Source organism: Aotus nancymaae, unplaced genomic scaffold (genome assembly GCF_030222135.1).
Source record: "Aotus nancymaae isolate 86718 unplaced genomic scaffold, 86718_ANA_hifiasm-v0.15.2.pri h1tg000030l, whole genome shotgun sequence".
Classification (NCBI taxonomy): domain Eukaryota; kingdom Metazoa; phylum Chordata; class Mammalia; order Primates; family Aotidae; genus Aotus; species Aotus nancymaae.
This window is the reverse complement of record NW_026988443.1, coordinates 38,907,589-38,923,866: the sequence shown is the minus strand read 5'-3', so window position 1 is coordinate 38,923,866 and position 16,278 is coordinate 38,907,589. Positions and strand designations below refer to the sequence as shown.

Sequence of the window (16,278 nt, the reverse complement as noted above, 5' to 3'; positions counted from 1 at the left end):
CTGGTTCCTAGTTGACCTGCTTGTGGCCTAAGCAGCAAAAAGTAGCAGGGCCACTGAGCTGTGCCCAGGATGACAGGGACAGTGGCTCCAGGAACCCACTAGCTTTGCTCCTGGGCAAGCCCAGCACTGGGTCACAGCATGTCCCGGGAGAGGAGGCACGCCCCTGGCTCCAGCTATAGACTCCTGCTGGTGTCTCCTGAGGCTGCCTTTACCTGGGTGGTCCAGGGAGAGAAGCAGCTCTTCCTCCTGGCTTGGCTATTTTCCTTCCCTTTCCCTTCCCTTTCTTTTCCTCTCCTCCCCTCTCTTTTCCTCTCCTCCCCTCTCTTTTCCTCTCTTCCCCTCTCTTTTCCTCTCCTCCCCTCTCTTTTCCTTCCCTCTCCTCTCCTTTCCTTCCCTCTCCTCTCCTTCCCTTCCCTTCCCTCTCCTCTTCTCTCCTCTCCTTCCCTCTCCCCTCCTCCGCTCCCCTCCCCTGTTTTCCTTCCTTTCCCTGCCTTTCTTCCTTTCTTCCTTCTTTTTTTTTTCTTTGACAGAGTCTCAGTCTGTCACCCAGGCTGGAATGCAGTGAAAAGATCTTGGCTCTCTGCAACCTCCGCCTGCCAGGTTCGAGCAATTCTGGTGCCGGAGCCTCCTGAGTAGCTCAGACTACAGGTGCCCACCACCTTCCCTGGCTAAATGTTTCATATTTTTAGTAGAGGTGGGGTTTCACAATGTTGACCAGGCTGGTCTCAAACTTCTGACTTCAAGTGATCCTCCTACCTCAGTCTCCCAAAGTGCTGGGATTACAGGCGTGAGCCACCACATCTGCCTGTGGCTTGTCCATTTCTATGGTCAGCCTTTGAGGCCTGGCTGCAATGGTCTTGAGCTGAACAGATCAGCCCCCATGCCAGGAGGAACCTGGGTACCCATCCTGCCCCAGGACTGACCCTGAGAAACTGCCAAAGGGGAGGGGATTGAGAGGTATGAGTCAAGTCAGTTCAGCTGCTCTTCAAAGCGGGTGGGGAGGTTTCTGTGAAGAATGCATTTGAAGCAGAGGTATTCCTAACATCTACCAGCAGTCCAGGGGAATCAAACTTAGAATTCAGGCAGCCCTGGGCCCGATTCCATGAAGAGCTGTGTGGCCCTGGGCAAGTTACTTCATTTTCTAAGCCTCAGATTTCTACAGGGATTTTTGTAAGTATTCAAAACAATGTGGTGTATCCATAGATATTCATTATAACATTGTTCTCAAAATCGAAAAAGGAAACCACTTAACTGTATGTCGGCAGGAAACGGGTTAAATACGAATGCCTACACAGTCACTGAGGATGATGTGTTGACCCACATACATTGCAGGAACATGGGAGCGTGGAGTGGGCTGAAGAGCGTGCCCAGCACGAACCGATGTAGGAAGACACTTATGTAGTCATATGATTTAAAAAAATTTTTTTCAAGACAGTGTCTTGCTCTGTTGTCTAAGCTGGAGTGCAGTGGTGTGATCTCGGCTCACTGCAACCTCTGCTTCCCAGGTCCAAGCAATTCTCCTGCCTCAGCCTCCTGAGTAGCTGGGATTACAGGCGCTCGCCACCACACGCAGCTAATTTTTGTATTTTTAGGAGAGACAGGGTTTCACCACGTTGGTCAGGCTGATCTCAAACTCCTGACCTCAGGATCTGCCTGCCTCAGCCTCCCAAAGTGCTGGGATTACAGGCGTGAGCCACCGCACCCGGCCTGTAGCTGTATAATAATTAATAATGGCCAGGTGCAGTGGCTCACACTTGTAATCCCAGCACTTTGGGAGGCTGAGGCAAGTAGATCACTTGAAGTCGGGAGTTTGAGACCAGCCTGACCAACATGATGAAATCCCGTCTCTACTAAATACAAAAAAATTAGCCGGGCATGGTGACACATGCCTGTAATCCCAGCTACTTGGGAGGCTGAGGCAGGAGAATTGCCAGAATCGGGAGGCGGAGGTTGCAGTGAGCCAAGATTGTGACATTGCACTCCAGCCTGGACAACAAGGGCGAAACTCCGTCTTGAAAAATTTAAAAAATTGATTATAATTAAAGAATTACTACTTATAAAACCCACCACCACCAGGTGCTACCCTACACGCTCGATGCATAGTAAATGACTCCATCCCACAACGGACCCCTGATGTATGTACAGTTACCCACTACCCCACTGTACAGAAGAACAGAGGCAAGGAGAAGTTAAGTTTGCCCGAGGTCTCACAGCTGGCAAGTGGCAGAACCAGGATGTGCATCCAGGCAGCCTGGGCTGCAGACTCCCACCCTCTTAACCACGATCCTGCAGCCTAGCTCTGGACTTAACAGAACAGGGCCAAGAACACCCAAGCGAACAGTAGCCTGATTACTGCAAACTGATCAGAAACCAACAGGACCTTCCTCCCTCTGCTTCCCCCAACCCCAAGTCAAGGGGGAAAATGGGATCCATAAAGTGGGGGAGTGAAGGAGGAATTTTTGATTGTGCCAATTTTTATTTGTGGTTTATGAACAGAAAATAAGACAAGTTTAGAAAGGAAAAGAAGGAAGAAAAAAGGGAAAGAAAAAAAAGTAGTTCCTGGTTCACACAAGATAGCAAACGGCAACTACTATTAGCAGAATTCAGTAATAAGTGAAGGCAAAACTGTCACTCAAATGTCAATACCTGGGATTTGGGGGCGGGGACGGACGGAGGAGAAGCCCTGGTGAGATGGGCGTTGCTGAAGCAGACTGGCTATTTAGAGACTTTCCCTGGGAAGCAGGCACCTCCCAGATCAAAGGGGAGAGAAGCCAGCTTATCGTCCCTGAAATCTCCTGCAGGTCAGGCTGTAGGCTCCAGGGTGTGCAAAATGTGGCTAATATTAAAAAAATAATAAATGCAGGAGCATGTGTAGCCCAAATGCAAGTCTCAGTTCTCTGAGTTCCTGCCACCTCCTCCAGGAAGTCTTCAAGATGGCAGTGGACTTTAACAGTCGCATTCCCACTGTCCCCGCACCCGGGCCACATCTACCTCCTTTCTTACGGGCCCTGCTGAGTTAGTTCTCTTCTCTCCAATAGGCCACAGGGAGGTCTTAGGGAAGGTCACAAGAATATGGCACCGCTAGAGGGGCGCAGTCCCCGCATCTCCTGCCTGAGGACTTGCGGCCGACAGCAGCGGTGTTAAACACTTCCAGAGAGGCTGCAGCCTCAAGAGAAAACTGTTACACATTGCTCCATGTCGCCCATAGCGCCTCAAAGAAAAACATGCCTTTCAAGTCAATTTCTACACAGAACATGGTGTTGGGCTGAGGGTCCAACCCTCCACCATTCACAGGCTGAAGCCCTAAACTCCACACCCCATGACTCAGAATGTGACTGTATTTGGAGATGGGGCCTTTAAAGAGGTAATTACAGCCAGCGTGGTGGCTCACGCCTATAATCCCAGCACTTTGGGAGGCCAAGGTGGGCAGATCACAAGGTCAAGAGTTTGAGACCAGCCTGGCCAATATGGTGAAACCCTGCCTCTACTAAAAGTACAAAAATTAGCCAGGTGTGGTGGTGGGTACCTGTAGTCCCAGCTACTTGGGAGGCTGAGGCAGGAGAATCACTTGAACCTGGGAGGCAGAGGCTGCAGTGAGCCAAGATCGTGCCACTGCACTCCAGTCTGGGCAACAGAGCAAGACTCCGTCCCCTCCCTCCCCACCCACAAAAGAGGTAATTACAGCTAAATGATGTCACTGGTGTGGCCCTTAATCCAATACGACTGGTGTCCATATAAGAGGAGATTAGGACACAGACATGCACAGAGGACAACCGTATGAGAACACGGGGGAAGGCGGCCATCTGCAAACCAAGCCGAGCGGCCTCCGGAGGAACCGACCCTGCTGGCACCTTGGCCTTGGACTTCCGGCCTCCAGAACTGAGACAACGAAAGACCTGTGAGGAGGTGAAGTCTCCAGCGAGGGCAGCTGGTGGGACACCTTTGAGATTCACATTTACTGGCAACAAAGATGCCTCTCCGGCCCCCTCCACCTTCCAGCCAGGGAGAGAGAAGACAGGTGATCTGGACTGAAAGCTCCCACCAGCTCTCACTATGGAAGACTTAGTACACAACTTCCAGTACACGCTAAAACTTAGCACACGACTTCCACTACTCACTCAGACTTAGCACACGACTTCCACTACTTCACTGAGACTTAGCACACGACTTCCACTTCTCTCTGAGACTGAGCACATGGCTTCCACTGCTTCCTGAGACTTCATACAACTTCCACTACTCCCTGAGACTTAGCACATGACTATCACTACTCACTGAGACTTAGCACATGGCTTCTACTGCTCCCTGAGACTTAGCACATGACTATCACTACTCACTGAGACTTAGCACACGGCTTCCACTACTCCCTGAGACTTAGCACACGACTATCACTACTCACTGAGACTTAGCACACAGCTTCCACTGCTCAGTCTTAGCACATGGCTTCCACTGCTCTTATCACCATCATGTGAGATGAGCTGGAGACCAGAGGTGCTGGGATTCTTAGCCCCTGAGGTGTCCACAGGCCCAGGTTAACCCTGGGACAGTTCAGAAGAACCGCTGACAGTCCACAAGGGCAGTATCAATTTGATGTTTCCTCTCCAAGCAGAACCCTTTGGCAGGGCCAGCCTCATAAGCATGAGGCCAGTGCAGCTGCACAGAGATCCCCACGTGGGATGGGTGCTGGGCTTGAGGCTTCACGCTCCATAGCTGCCATCTGGAAATGCATCATCACTGGATCCGAATGTGTGTGTGTGGAAATTTAGTCCCATGAGGCAATGTGTGCCAGGGACTTGGCACCTCCCCTCCTCCACCCAGTGACCACGACCGCCCTCCCCCATGGGGGACGCCTGGGAGGGTCTACACCAGAGGTGTCCAATCTTTTGGCTTCCCTGGACCACAGTGGAAGAAGAATTATCTTGGGCCACACATAAAATCCACTAACACTAATGATAGTGGATGAGCGTTTACGAATTTGTATTGGGCTGCATTCAAAGCTATCCTGGGCTGTGGGTTGAACACATTTGGTCCACGCTCACCCGGTGGTCATATCTATAGCAAATGGAAGCCGCCAGGACAGTCAAGGGAGAGAGCACAGAAGACAGAAGAACGTGTCTTCCTGCTGTTGGCAGTCAGCCCCACCAGTTCTATAGCCAGCCCTGCCCTCATGTCAGCCGCATCGCCTCTCCTGCCTTCCTTGAACCGGAGACATTTCCACCGTACCCTTGGTCATTTCAGACTCCCCTGTGGAAGTCCCGAATGTGCAGACCCAAATTACTTATCTCTGTGTTGGGAAGCCCCAAGGGGTTGCGGGAGCCCCCAAACGGCCACATGCAGACCCCATCCCATCTCCTCTTTCTCCCACTGGTGCCCCATGTGCTGTGCTGGCACTGCTGGTACACCCACACCCTGCCCCCTGCTGCCCGGGATCTGGCTTTTCTTTCCTTTCCTCTTTTTTTTTTTTTGAGATGGAGTCTCACTCTGCCACCAGGCTGGAGTGCAGTGGCGTGATCTTGGCTCACTGCAACCTCCAGGGGTTCAAGTGATTCTCCTGCCTCAGCCTTCCGAGTAGCTGGGATTACAGGCGCCCACCACCATGCCCAGCTAATTTTTGTATTTTTCACCATGTTGGCCAGGGTGGTCTTGATCTCCTGACCTAGTGATCCGCCCGCCTCAGCCTCCCAAAGTGCTGGGATTACAGGCGTGAGCCATCGTGCCTGGCCTAGATCTGGGTTCTTGCCTAATGATACTGTTTACAATACCACTCCCACCCAGCTACCCCCACCCAGCCCAGAAAGGCAACGCAGACCTATAAACCCACAATCCTTTTTATCCCCTCCTTTTGTTCAAACTTTTTCTTTTTTTTCACATCTCCTTTCTTCTGGTTACAAAATTAAACCATGTTTGTTGCTGGAAATTCGGAAAATGCAGATCGCCAGGAAGAAAATTAGTCACCCCAAGATAAAAATGTTGCTCGAAACGATCTTTTTCCAGATTTTCTCTGTACATTGTAAAAGTTGTTTTTTCTGAAAGAAATGATGACCCCCTGTTTCCACTGAATGACACATCGTGCAGGGCAAAGACGGCAAAAGAATCATGGAATCCACGTGGCGAGCAGATGGCTGTCTAGTCCTTCTGCTTTCCTGTATGTTTGACATCTTTTTTTTCTCTCTCTTTTTTGAGACAGAGTCTGGCTCTGTCACTCAGGCTGGAGTGCAGGGGTACAATCTAGGCCCACCACAACCTCCGCCTCCCCGATCCAAGCGATTCTCCTGCCTCAACCTCCCAAGTAGCCAGGATTACAGGCATGTGCCTCCATGCCCGGATAATTTTGTATTTTTAGTTGAGATGGGGTTTCACCATGTTGGTCAGGCTGGTCTTGAACTCCTGACCTCAAGTGATCCACCCGCCTGGGCCTCCCAAAGTACTGGGCTTACAGGGCCGGGCCATGTTTGACATTTTTCATATTAAAAGTGTTAGCGAGAATCATGGACATCCACTGTGTCATTACGTATTCTTCTATACCATCAGTTTCAATGCCTGTGAGAATTCTCTTATACAGATATCCCAGAACATATGTAAACAACCTCTACTCCTGGGCATTTTTTAATATTTTGGACATCTCATTTCTTGTTTTAAAGTATTTGTTTTCATCATACCTGATATGAGACAAGTCCTTTTTAACTGGTGTCTATATTAACCCTCAAACAACCATCCAAATACCATCCTTCTCAACATCTGACTTGGACAGATTCATCTAAATACTCTATATGATTTCCGAGGTCCCTAAATAAGCTTTCTGCTAATTCTCTTTCTCTCATTTTTGATAGATTATTAGGTGTGGTGAGAATAAAATTCAAACTCTTCAGTGTTTCAAACTTGTATTTCTTTGTCCATAAAACAGAAACAGCAGCTGAATGTCTACCGCTGAAGAGAGCAGATGCCTGTGTTCTCAATCAGATGACCTCTGATTTAGGAGAAATACCAAATCTACAAACAACCTGTGTGCACATGAATGAAAACCACAAGACCCCCACCCCACCATCAGCTCCCAGTCCCAACCCCTGTTGATGGCCACCAAGCATCATAACACACTGGAAGTTCCTTCTAGTTTCCTCCCTCTAGGAGTGTGGGACTCTAGGATTCATTACCCTTAATAAAAAAGCTTGTGACATTAGGATTGGGGGCAGAGTTTCCAGGATGCCATCTTCAGACATTCTCAAGAGCCCTCAAGTTTTCTCAGAACTTACTAACCTTGAACATGTGTTTCAATGACTGTCTGATTAATACAGACCTTCTGGGTGGCCAGCTTACAACTAAGGACTGTGACATGACACCAGTGTGCACATTTGCATCTGTGACAACAATCACAGCACACACTGTAGTGTCCCGGTGAAAGCTGACACACACTGAAAGCTACAATGGCTCAGAGAGAAAGGTTAGCAGGAGAACTGAGTCATCACACCACGCATGATTGTGGGATCGGTGAGAAAACTCTAAGATACCTAAAAACTGAGAATTGTAGCCGTGTTGCAAGCAGGTGGCTTACGTGAATCCCGTCTTTGTACACAGCAACTGCCTGGTCAATGAGCAGTAAGTGTGGTAATAAATACGAAAAGATACCCAATGAAGAAATACCCTTTCAACAATGCCTAACACTGACCTTATCATCAAGTGAACCAGCCAGTTCTACAGTTATCAGATGAGAACATTCCCCACTGGCATTCGCAGGCTGCTTTCTGGCAGCTGGACTTGAGTTGGACGCTGCTTACCCTAAACTAGCAAACAAATTCCTAACAAATGTAAATGTCATTCTACACACATATGCATTAGCAGACATTCTCAGCATCAGTATTTTCAAAATCAAAAGTCCCACAAAAGAGTTTAAAGAACAGAACTCCAGATGAATGAAAACATTAACAAAAATAGGTAACTAGTGAGCAGATGACATGTCAGATGCGGTTCTAGGATTGTTTTTTTAATGTGAATGATGTCATTTAAGGAAATATTTCTTTCTCCTATTCCGAGGGGCGGCCTCTAAGGCAGTCAGTCTGCCTCACTGACTGATGCCCCAGTCATCACTGCCTCCCGGTACCCACGGCCTGTGCAACCCTCCCCTCTGAGTACAGATTGGACCTAGACTTGCATCAAATGAATAGAATATGACAGAAGTTATCAGACCTCATTCCCGAGACAAGATTCAAAAAAGACTTTGGTTTCCAGTCTCTCTTTTTTTTTTTTTTTTTTTTTTTTGAGACAGAGTGTCCCTCTGTCACCCAGGCTGGAGTGCAGCGGTGTAATCTAGGCTCATTGCAACCTCCACCTCCTGCATTCAAGCAATTCTCTTGCCTCAGCGTCCTGAGCAGCTGGGATTACACATGCCCACCACCACACCCGGCTAATTTTTGTATTTTTGGTAGAGACAGGGTTTTGCCATGTTGGCAAGGCTGGTCTTGAACTCCTGAACTCAGGTGTCCACCCACCTTGGCCTGCCAAAGTGCTGGGGTTACAGGCATGAGCCACCGTTCCCAGCCTGATTGAGTTTTAATAGAACGTCACCAGTATATCAAAATAAGGTTGTTCTATTTGTACTTAATAATTTTATTATAAACTAAACTTTATTTATTTATTTATTTTTGAGCAGAAGTCTCACTCTGTCTTCCAGGATGGAGTGAAGTGGTATGATCTCAGCTCACTGAAACCTCCGCCTCCCGGGTTCAAGGGATTTTCCTGCTCAGCATCCCCAGTAGCTTGGATTACAGGCACCTGCCGCCGCACTCGGCTAATTTTTGTATTTTTATAGAGCTGAGGTTTCACCATATTGGCAAGGCTGGTCTCGAACTCCTGATCTCAAGTGATCCACCCGCCTCAACCTCCCAAAGTGCTGGGATTACAGGCGTGAGCCACCAGGCCTGGCCTAAACTGAACTTGATTTTGTAGTTGAGTTATAAACTAACAGTTAACGTTTATTACAAGTTTTATGCTTATAGTTGAAGTCACACTTCCATACAAATCATTTAAGACAACACTGTGGGGTTGCAGGACGTGTCTTTCAGAAGATGACCACGTATTGCTAAATTCTGAGAAAGTGATGATTTGAGAGTTTGGGCAAGCCTCAGGTTAAGGTTGTGCGGGCCGGAGCCTCAGAATTCCCACGATATACTCTTTTCCCGTAACTAAGTGTGATCTCTTAAAAACATGAATCTGACTGTGCCTGTTTTATCTATCACACTCCTAATGTTTGGCCCATCTATAAGTAAATAAGTGATTGTCATGTCCTGACTTAAAACCCTTCAGTGATACCCGCTGCTCTAGGGACAAAGCCCACACTCTGAAAAGGCTCTCTAGGGTCCTCCTCTGCAGCCTCCTCCTACCAACCCTGACGCCTCGCCTTCTTTTTTCTAGAACTCGCTGACAGCCCCTGCCTTTCATCCAACTCACCCTAACTTTCACCACTCCTAGCCATCTTAAACATCCCATCTTTCTCCCAGCTCTGACACATCGGCATTAAAAGTGAACTATGCCTATTGCTGGGTGCCATCTCTGTCCCCCGGATGAGATACCTGAGGGCAGGAAGCTGTGCGCCCTTAGCCCTATCCCCACCCAGTAGCACCCACATTACACACAGTGGGGGCTCCATGAATCTAGGTTGAATGGATGGGTGGCCACTACATGTGTCTGTTGGGACTCAAGCCTCGCTCTGGAGAGCCCAGGATGAATCTGCTCATCAGCCAGGAAGGCACTGGACTGGGGCTGTACCTGCCTCAGTTAAGAGACGGGAGCCCTGAGGGGCAGAGACAGCTTCCCCCGGAGTCGCTGCTGAGTCACCAGGGAAGCAGGAATTTCTGGTCCAATTTCTTCCTTACCTTAATGTTCAGGTCAGCAGAGTGAAGCTTTTTCTAGTAACTAAATTTAAGAAGGCCTCTCAACCACCTTTCTTTGTTTTTTGTTGTTTTGAGACAGGGTCTCACTCTGTTGCCCAGGCTGGAGTACAGCAGCATGATCACAGCTCACTGCAGCCTCGACCTCCCAGGTGGAAGCCATTCTCCTGCTTCAGCCTCCTGAGTGGCTAGGACCACAGGTGCACACCACCATGCCTGGCTAATTTTTTAAATTTTTTGCAGAGATGGCGTCTGGCTACGTTGCCCAGGCTGGTCTTGAACTCTAGGGTTCAAGCGACCCTCCTGCCTCAGTCTCCCAAAATGCTGGGATTACAGGCATGAGCCACTGCGCCCGGCTCAGACATCCTTCTTTCCATTCCTGGAAGTGCTGAAATCCAGTGCTTCCAGCACAGGGTCCTCTCCAGCTCCCCTCTGCACCCCCAGTCCTCTGTCTGGTTCTCCACTCCTTGATTCTCCAGTGCAACTAAGACCACTGGGTCTCAAATGAAGCATCGCCCAATTTCTCGGCTGACCGCTGGTCTCCCCTACGAACTTCGCTTTGTACACCTCTGTTTCCTCAGCACCTGGCAAAACTGGCTGTGAGAAAATGCTCCCTGAGCAAATGAACGAGGCCCCTCTAGGAGCCTCGTGTCCTCATTAATCACATGATTACCGTAAAACTCACCTTGGAGGTAAGAGGCCCAGGACAAGACACAGCAGGTTCTCAGTAACAATCACTATTAGAACTGGGGTAAGTGGTCAAGGTGGCCCAGGTAGGGGAGGGCTTAGAGGCCTTCTACAGGCATCCTGGCCGTGGCATATAATTAGCGCTCATTAAAGACAGTTCCAGCTACTGTAGAAGTGACCACCTCCACACAGACTGCTTCCTTTCCAATCCCTGGGAGAAAGGAGTTCCAACGAGAGGACACCAGCACGAGAGCCAAGGAGGTGTTGGGGCCTGAGCCGACCTGGCAGGAAGTGAGTGCCTCATCTAGCCTCCCGGCCTCCCCGCCTCCCTCCCTCCTCACACTTTTCATTGATCTTTATTGTCATTTCCTGGGTTTGCACAAGGCTGCATCTGGAGACAGCACACCTTGTTTCTCAGCTGACCTTTGGTGCTGGCTGCTGGCATCACCCGCCTCCTGGTGCTGCACACTGCCCATCATCACGCACCACGGAGCCTCACACCCCGGTCCACAGCCAGGTGGGAGAGCATACCAACAGACAGCTGAACACCTGTTGGACCCTTGAGACCCCTTCTGCAAAGCTTTGAAGGAATGAAGTCCACTTGGCTCAGAGATCAAATCTCTCCAGCATCTCCCTTGAAGGTTACACCATCCCTGCACCTGCATACCTGCACATCCTATAAAACCTGATGGTAACCAACACATCAGGAGTGTTTCACGAATCCTGGCCTGATGCAAAAATCCAAAGATGGAAAGGGAAAGAAAAGGAATGGCAACGTAGGAAAGGCAACCGGTGTTGGCAAATAAACTTCAGACTCCTTTGGCAGGACGTATCACGCAGCTTATCAGTAGAGAAATGGATCACAGCAAATTAACCGAACTCTATACCCCATCAATATTAACATGTCCCTTCCGAAAAACAGAGATTCTTCAAAAACTGCTAGTTACATGATCCCGTGGTCTACCACCCTAACACCAGAATCCTTACAACAGCAATGTATAAAACACTATTTTTAAAAAGCACGAATACGTAATCTCACCACCAAAATGTTTTGAACATTAGCATTCTTTGGGAGAAAAAAAATAAAAGTTTAAGTCAAATTTTTTTTCAGCTTTTTTTTTTTTTAATAAAACGTAAGTTTACCTTCGAAGTTTCCTTTCACTGGTCAAAAGCCCATTCCTGGGTCATGTTTATTAGCAACCCAGGGGACTCGTTCAGAAATTTTATTTTTGAATGACTGCTTAAACTTAAATGAAAACAAAAAGTGCAAGGCCCCTATGGTGTGCAGAGAAACGCTTCTGCAGAAAGTCAGTGCCCCCTGCCCTTAAATCATGCAAGGAGTTGTTTGCGAAGCTAAGGAGAAGGTTGCTGGGTCACCCTCAAGCCCGGCTTCAGCCCTGGCTTCCAAGAATCCGAGGAACAGGAAGGGCTTTATCTGACAGCTTTGTCACGTTGCTCCCTCATGAACCACCCTGCCTTGGCACCCTGTTTCTTTATCCCAGAGGGTCCCCTGGAGGTGGCAAAGCAGGGATACAGCTCTAAGTGGCCTTCTAACAGTGCCTGACGGTAGGAAGTGAGGCTGGGAGGTCCCTCTGCTCCAACTTTGCTTCCTATTATTGCTACATTTCAGCAACCTTTTGTTTTGTTTTTGCATCACTCTGACTCTGTCGCCCAGGTTGGAGTGCAGTGGCACCATCTCGGCCCACTGCAACCTCCGCCTCCCGGGTTCAAGTGATTCTCATGCCTCAGCCTCCTGAGCAGGTGGGATTACAGGTACGTGCCACCACACCCAGCTAATTTTTGTATTTTTTTTTTTTTGAAATGGAGTCTCGCTCTGTAGCCCAGACCGCAGTGCACTGGCGCGACTTCCGCTCAGTGAAACCGCCGCCTCCCGGGTCCCGGTGCAAGCAATTTTCCTACCTCAGCCTCCCAAGCAGCTGGGATTATAGGCACGAGCAACAATGCTTAGCTAATTTTTGTAGTTTTTAGTAGAAACGGGGTTTCACCACGTTGGCCAGTCTGGTCTTGAACTCCTGACCTCGTGATCCACCCGCCTCGGCCTCCCAAGGTGCTGGGATGACAGGCGTGGCCACCGCGCCCGGCGGAGACCCAGGAGTTTTAATTCTCTGGAGTCAGAGAAACCTAGGTGAAGTTCCCCGCCAGCTCACTTCCCGGCTGCGTGCCCCTAAGGGAATAGCCTTAACCACTCTCGGCCTCAGTTTCTCATCCGCAAAAAGGGCTCACGTGAGGGTGCAATGCTGAGCTCCCCGCGCCGGAGCACAGATGAGGTGGTGCTTACTATGAGGGCGGCTTCTTTCCAGAGCCAGGGGAGGAGGGCGGGGTGGCGGCTCGCAGCGCGAACGCGGGGTCCCGGGCAGGGGCGGGGCGGTGACGACGGAGGGGGCGCGGGGTCGCCCGGACTCACCAAGGCTTCCTCCTCGTCCTTCTCCAGCGCCTGGTACTCCCGGTCCCCGCCCGAGAAGCCGAGTTTCTTCAGGAACTTGGAGACGCGTCCCTCGACCATGGTGAGCGGGCGCAGGCGCTGCCTGCGTCCCTCGGTCCCCGGCGAGGCCCGGGCTGGCTGCGCGCGCCCAAGCCTCCTGGGCCAGCCCGGGTTACCAGGTAGCGTCTACCTGCCCGTGGCAGGTGAGGCCCCGCCCCCAGGGCGGGGCTGCGCACAGGGAGGTGCCGGCTCACCTGGCCCCGCCCCGCGAGCGCGCCTGGGACCCCAGGGCCCCTGGGGTCGGCCCCGGCTGGCCAGGGAAGGCCCGGGGAGCGGCTGCGTCGCCTCAGGGCTTGGGCTCTTTCCCAAACTTGCAGATCCTAAGAATCACCTGGAGTGGGAGAGGTGGAGGAGCAAACGCTGGTTTGAAATCCTGATTCCCAGACCCCTCCTTGCCCAGTCATTGGGTTTGGAGCCGCAGGGAGCTGGGTTTTTAACGAGCCCCAGGTGATCCTCTTGAGGAGCCCAGTGTGGGCCGCACTAAGGTGCTGGGAGCCAGGTGGCCGGAGCTGACTCAGACTCACACCTGCGGCTGTGCGCGCTGGACGAGTCACGTGGCCTCTCGGAGCCTCCGTGGCCTTGTCTATCATTAAGCAGGGAGCAGAGGCTAAGACCCCACCTCCAGGGCCCTGGCTGTGGTCCAGGAACCGGAACTACTGAGAACCCTACGGCCTTTGGCGACCGCGTGGTCTTGGAGGGTCAGGGCCCTCTGTCCTCATCCGCAGGATCAGCGCCTGCTCTTGTTCATCGTGGGACCTGAGCAGGTTTCTTACATTTTTTGCGCCTTGGTTTACTGCGCTGCAGAATGGTCACCACGACGGCGCCTCCTTCATAGTGACACTGAGAAGGCCCAGCGGGCAGGGCTTGGCGTAGAGTATGTGGGTGTCCTCATGACACCAGCCCCATGATCATCACCATCATCATCACAAGGTGCTGAGCTCGATGACTCCCAAAGTATGTGAGTACACACGCAGTGTAGACAGTTGCCAGCCACCAAGTGGCTGCTTTGAAGAGCAAGAGTTTTTTTTTTTTTTGAGACTGAGTCTTGCTGTCACCCAGGTTGGAGTGCAGTGGCCTGATCTCGGCTCACTGCAACCCCGCCTCCCGGATTCAAGCAATTATCCTGCCTCAACCTCCCGGGTCGTTGGGGTTACAGGTGTGCACCACCACGCCCTGCTAATTTTTTATATTTTTAGTAGAGACTGCGTTTCATCATGTTAGCCAGGATGGTCCTGATCTCCTGACCTCATGATCCGGCCACCTCGGCTTCCCAAAGTGCTGGGATTGCAGGCCTGAGCCAAAACCCCCGGCAAGTGCAAGGGTTTTCTTTGGCTTCAGGTGGGACTAGATCCATAGCTAGACCGACCACTTAGCAGAGGGGGAGCTTTGGTTAAGGCTGTGCCACTCCCCTCTGCGCTGGCTTCCTCATCTCTACAGGGAAGTTGCTTACCGGCTACAGGAGGTGGTGTCTGCATTTGTCCATGACATTCATCCACCCCTTTTGAGCAAATATTTGCCACCTACTTCAATTACTCCCGAGGGTTGACTCCAGCCCCTGAAAACCTGTGGGGTAGTTCCAGCAGCCCTTCTTGTTTCTCCTGCATCTTGCTTTTTTAAGGAGACAAAGGCTACAGTATCTGCCTGCCCCTGCTCTACCAGTTTCAACAAAGGTACAGGAATAATGGGAATAGCAAACCTCTGATGTGAGTCAGTCCAGATTTCAATCCCAGGAGTGTTTCTCTCAGCTGTGTGACCTTGGGCAACTTTCTTCACCTCTCTCCACCTTAGTTTACTCATCCATAAAATGGGGATGTCACTACCTATATAGGTCAGGGTCCCAGTAGGAAACAGCGATTTGAGGAGAGTTTGAGAAACAGACTTTTTACAAAGGTGTGGGGATGATGTGGAGAAACCAGAAGAGGTTGTGCCATTAACAAAGACAAGTAAAGAGTGAGAAGTGGCTTTGCTCCCACCCAAAGCCTGAAGGACGAGAGGAGAGAGGATGGAGAGGGGAGCTGGGGTGGGGGGTGGGGCGGGGAGGGGCTGATAACTTCAGCGGAGTAAAACTGCTTGGATCAGAAGTGGGAGAGCAGTGGAGCCAAGGATGCAGCCTCCCGGGCCGAGAACCTGAAAAAGAGTTGACAATGGTGCAGAGGAGTCCAGGCACGGTGGCTCACACCGGTAATCCCAGCACTTTGGGAGGCCAAGGTGGACAGATCACCTGAGGTCAGGAGTTCAAGACCAGCCTGGACAACATGAGGAAACCCTGTCTCTACTAAAAATACAAAAATTAGCCTGGCATGCACCTATAATCCCAGCTATTCTGGAGGCTGAGGCAGGAGAATCGCTTGAACCCGGGAGGCGGAGGTTGCAGTGAGTCAAGACTGAGCCACTGCACTCCAGACTGGGAAACAGAGCAAGACTCCATCTCAAAAAAAGAGTGCTGTACAGGAACAAAGAGGAGACATCCTGCAGCTGACGTCACCATCGTATGGTGCAGGCTGAGTGAATGTGTACACAGGTAGAGTACCCAGTAGTAAGACATGGTAGTGCCCGACATCGCAGGTCCTCAGGCACTTCTGTAATATCACTAATATAAAAGAATGTATGGGAACTTGGCTCGGTTATTTCTCAGGTCCTTCCCAACTGGCATTCTGTGATATCAAGATGATGTTGGATCCAGGGAAGAAGAATACCTTCTTGGCATCTTCATGCTTTTCCAAGCTGTTAACCAGTTACCATCTCTCCAGGTGGATCAGCATCTCTGGAGCTGGGGATATTGAAAGCCCAGGCTTTCAGCTTCTATCACTATAGCTTCTGCTCCAGCCCAGAGATGTCAAGGCTGGAATTCCTGGGCTGGGTTTGAAAATGCCCAGGGCATTCCGGAAGGAAACTCTAGGTGGCGGATATATACACATACATTTTAGAGACGAGGTCTCACTGTAGTCCAGGCTGGAGAGCAGTGGTGCGACCATAGCTCACTGCAGGCTTGAACTTGTAGGCTCAAGCAAGTAGTAGGGGGACAGGTCGTACAACCACACCCAGCTAATTTTAAATTTTTATTTATTTACTTTTTGAGATGGAGTCTCGCACTGTCACCTAGGCTGGAGTGCAGTGGCATGATCTCGGCTCACTGCAAGCTCCACCTCATGGATTCAAGTGATTCTCCTGCCTCAGCCTCCCGAGTAGCTGGGATTACAGGTGCTCACC

The 16,278-nt window shown here is 50.6% G+C and overlaps 1 protein-coding gene across 2 annotated transcripts in view; it reads right to left on the bottom strand.

Moving 5' to 3' along the window:
• Window positions 1–13,117, bottom strand: part of ATP2C2 (ATPase secretory pathway Ca2+ transporting 2) — a 95,474-nt gene extending 82,357 nt beyond the window's left edge. For both annotated transcript variants that reach the window (XM_021671044.2, XM_021671043.2), the window contains exon 1: window positions 12,991–13,117. In XM_021671044.2, the coding sequence (XP_021526719.2) occupies window positions 12,991–13,089 (99 nt within the window). In that variant the 5' untranslated portion in view covers window positions 13,090–13,117. The remainder of the gene's footprint in view (window positions 1–12,990) is intronic.
• Window positions 13,118–16,278: the final 3,161 nt, after the last annotated feature.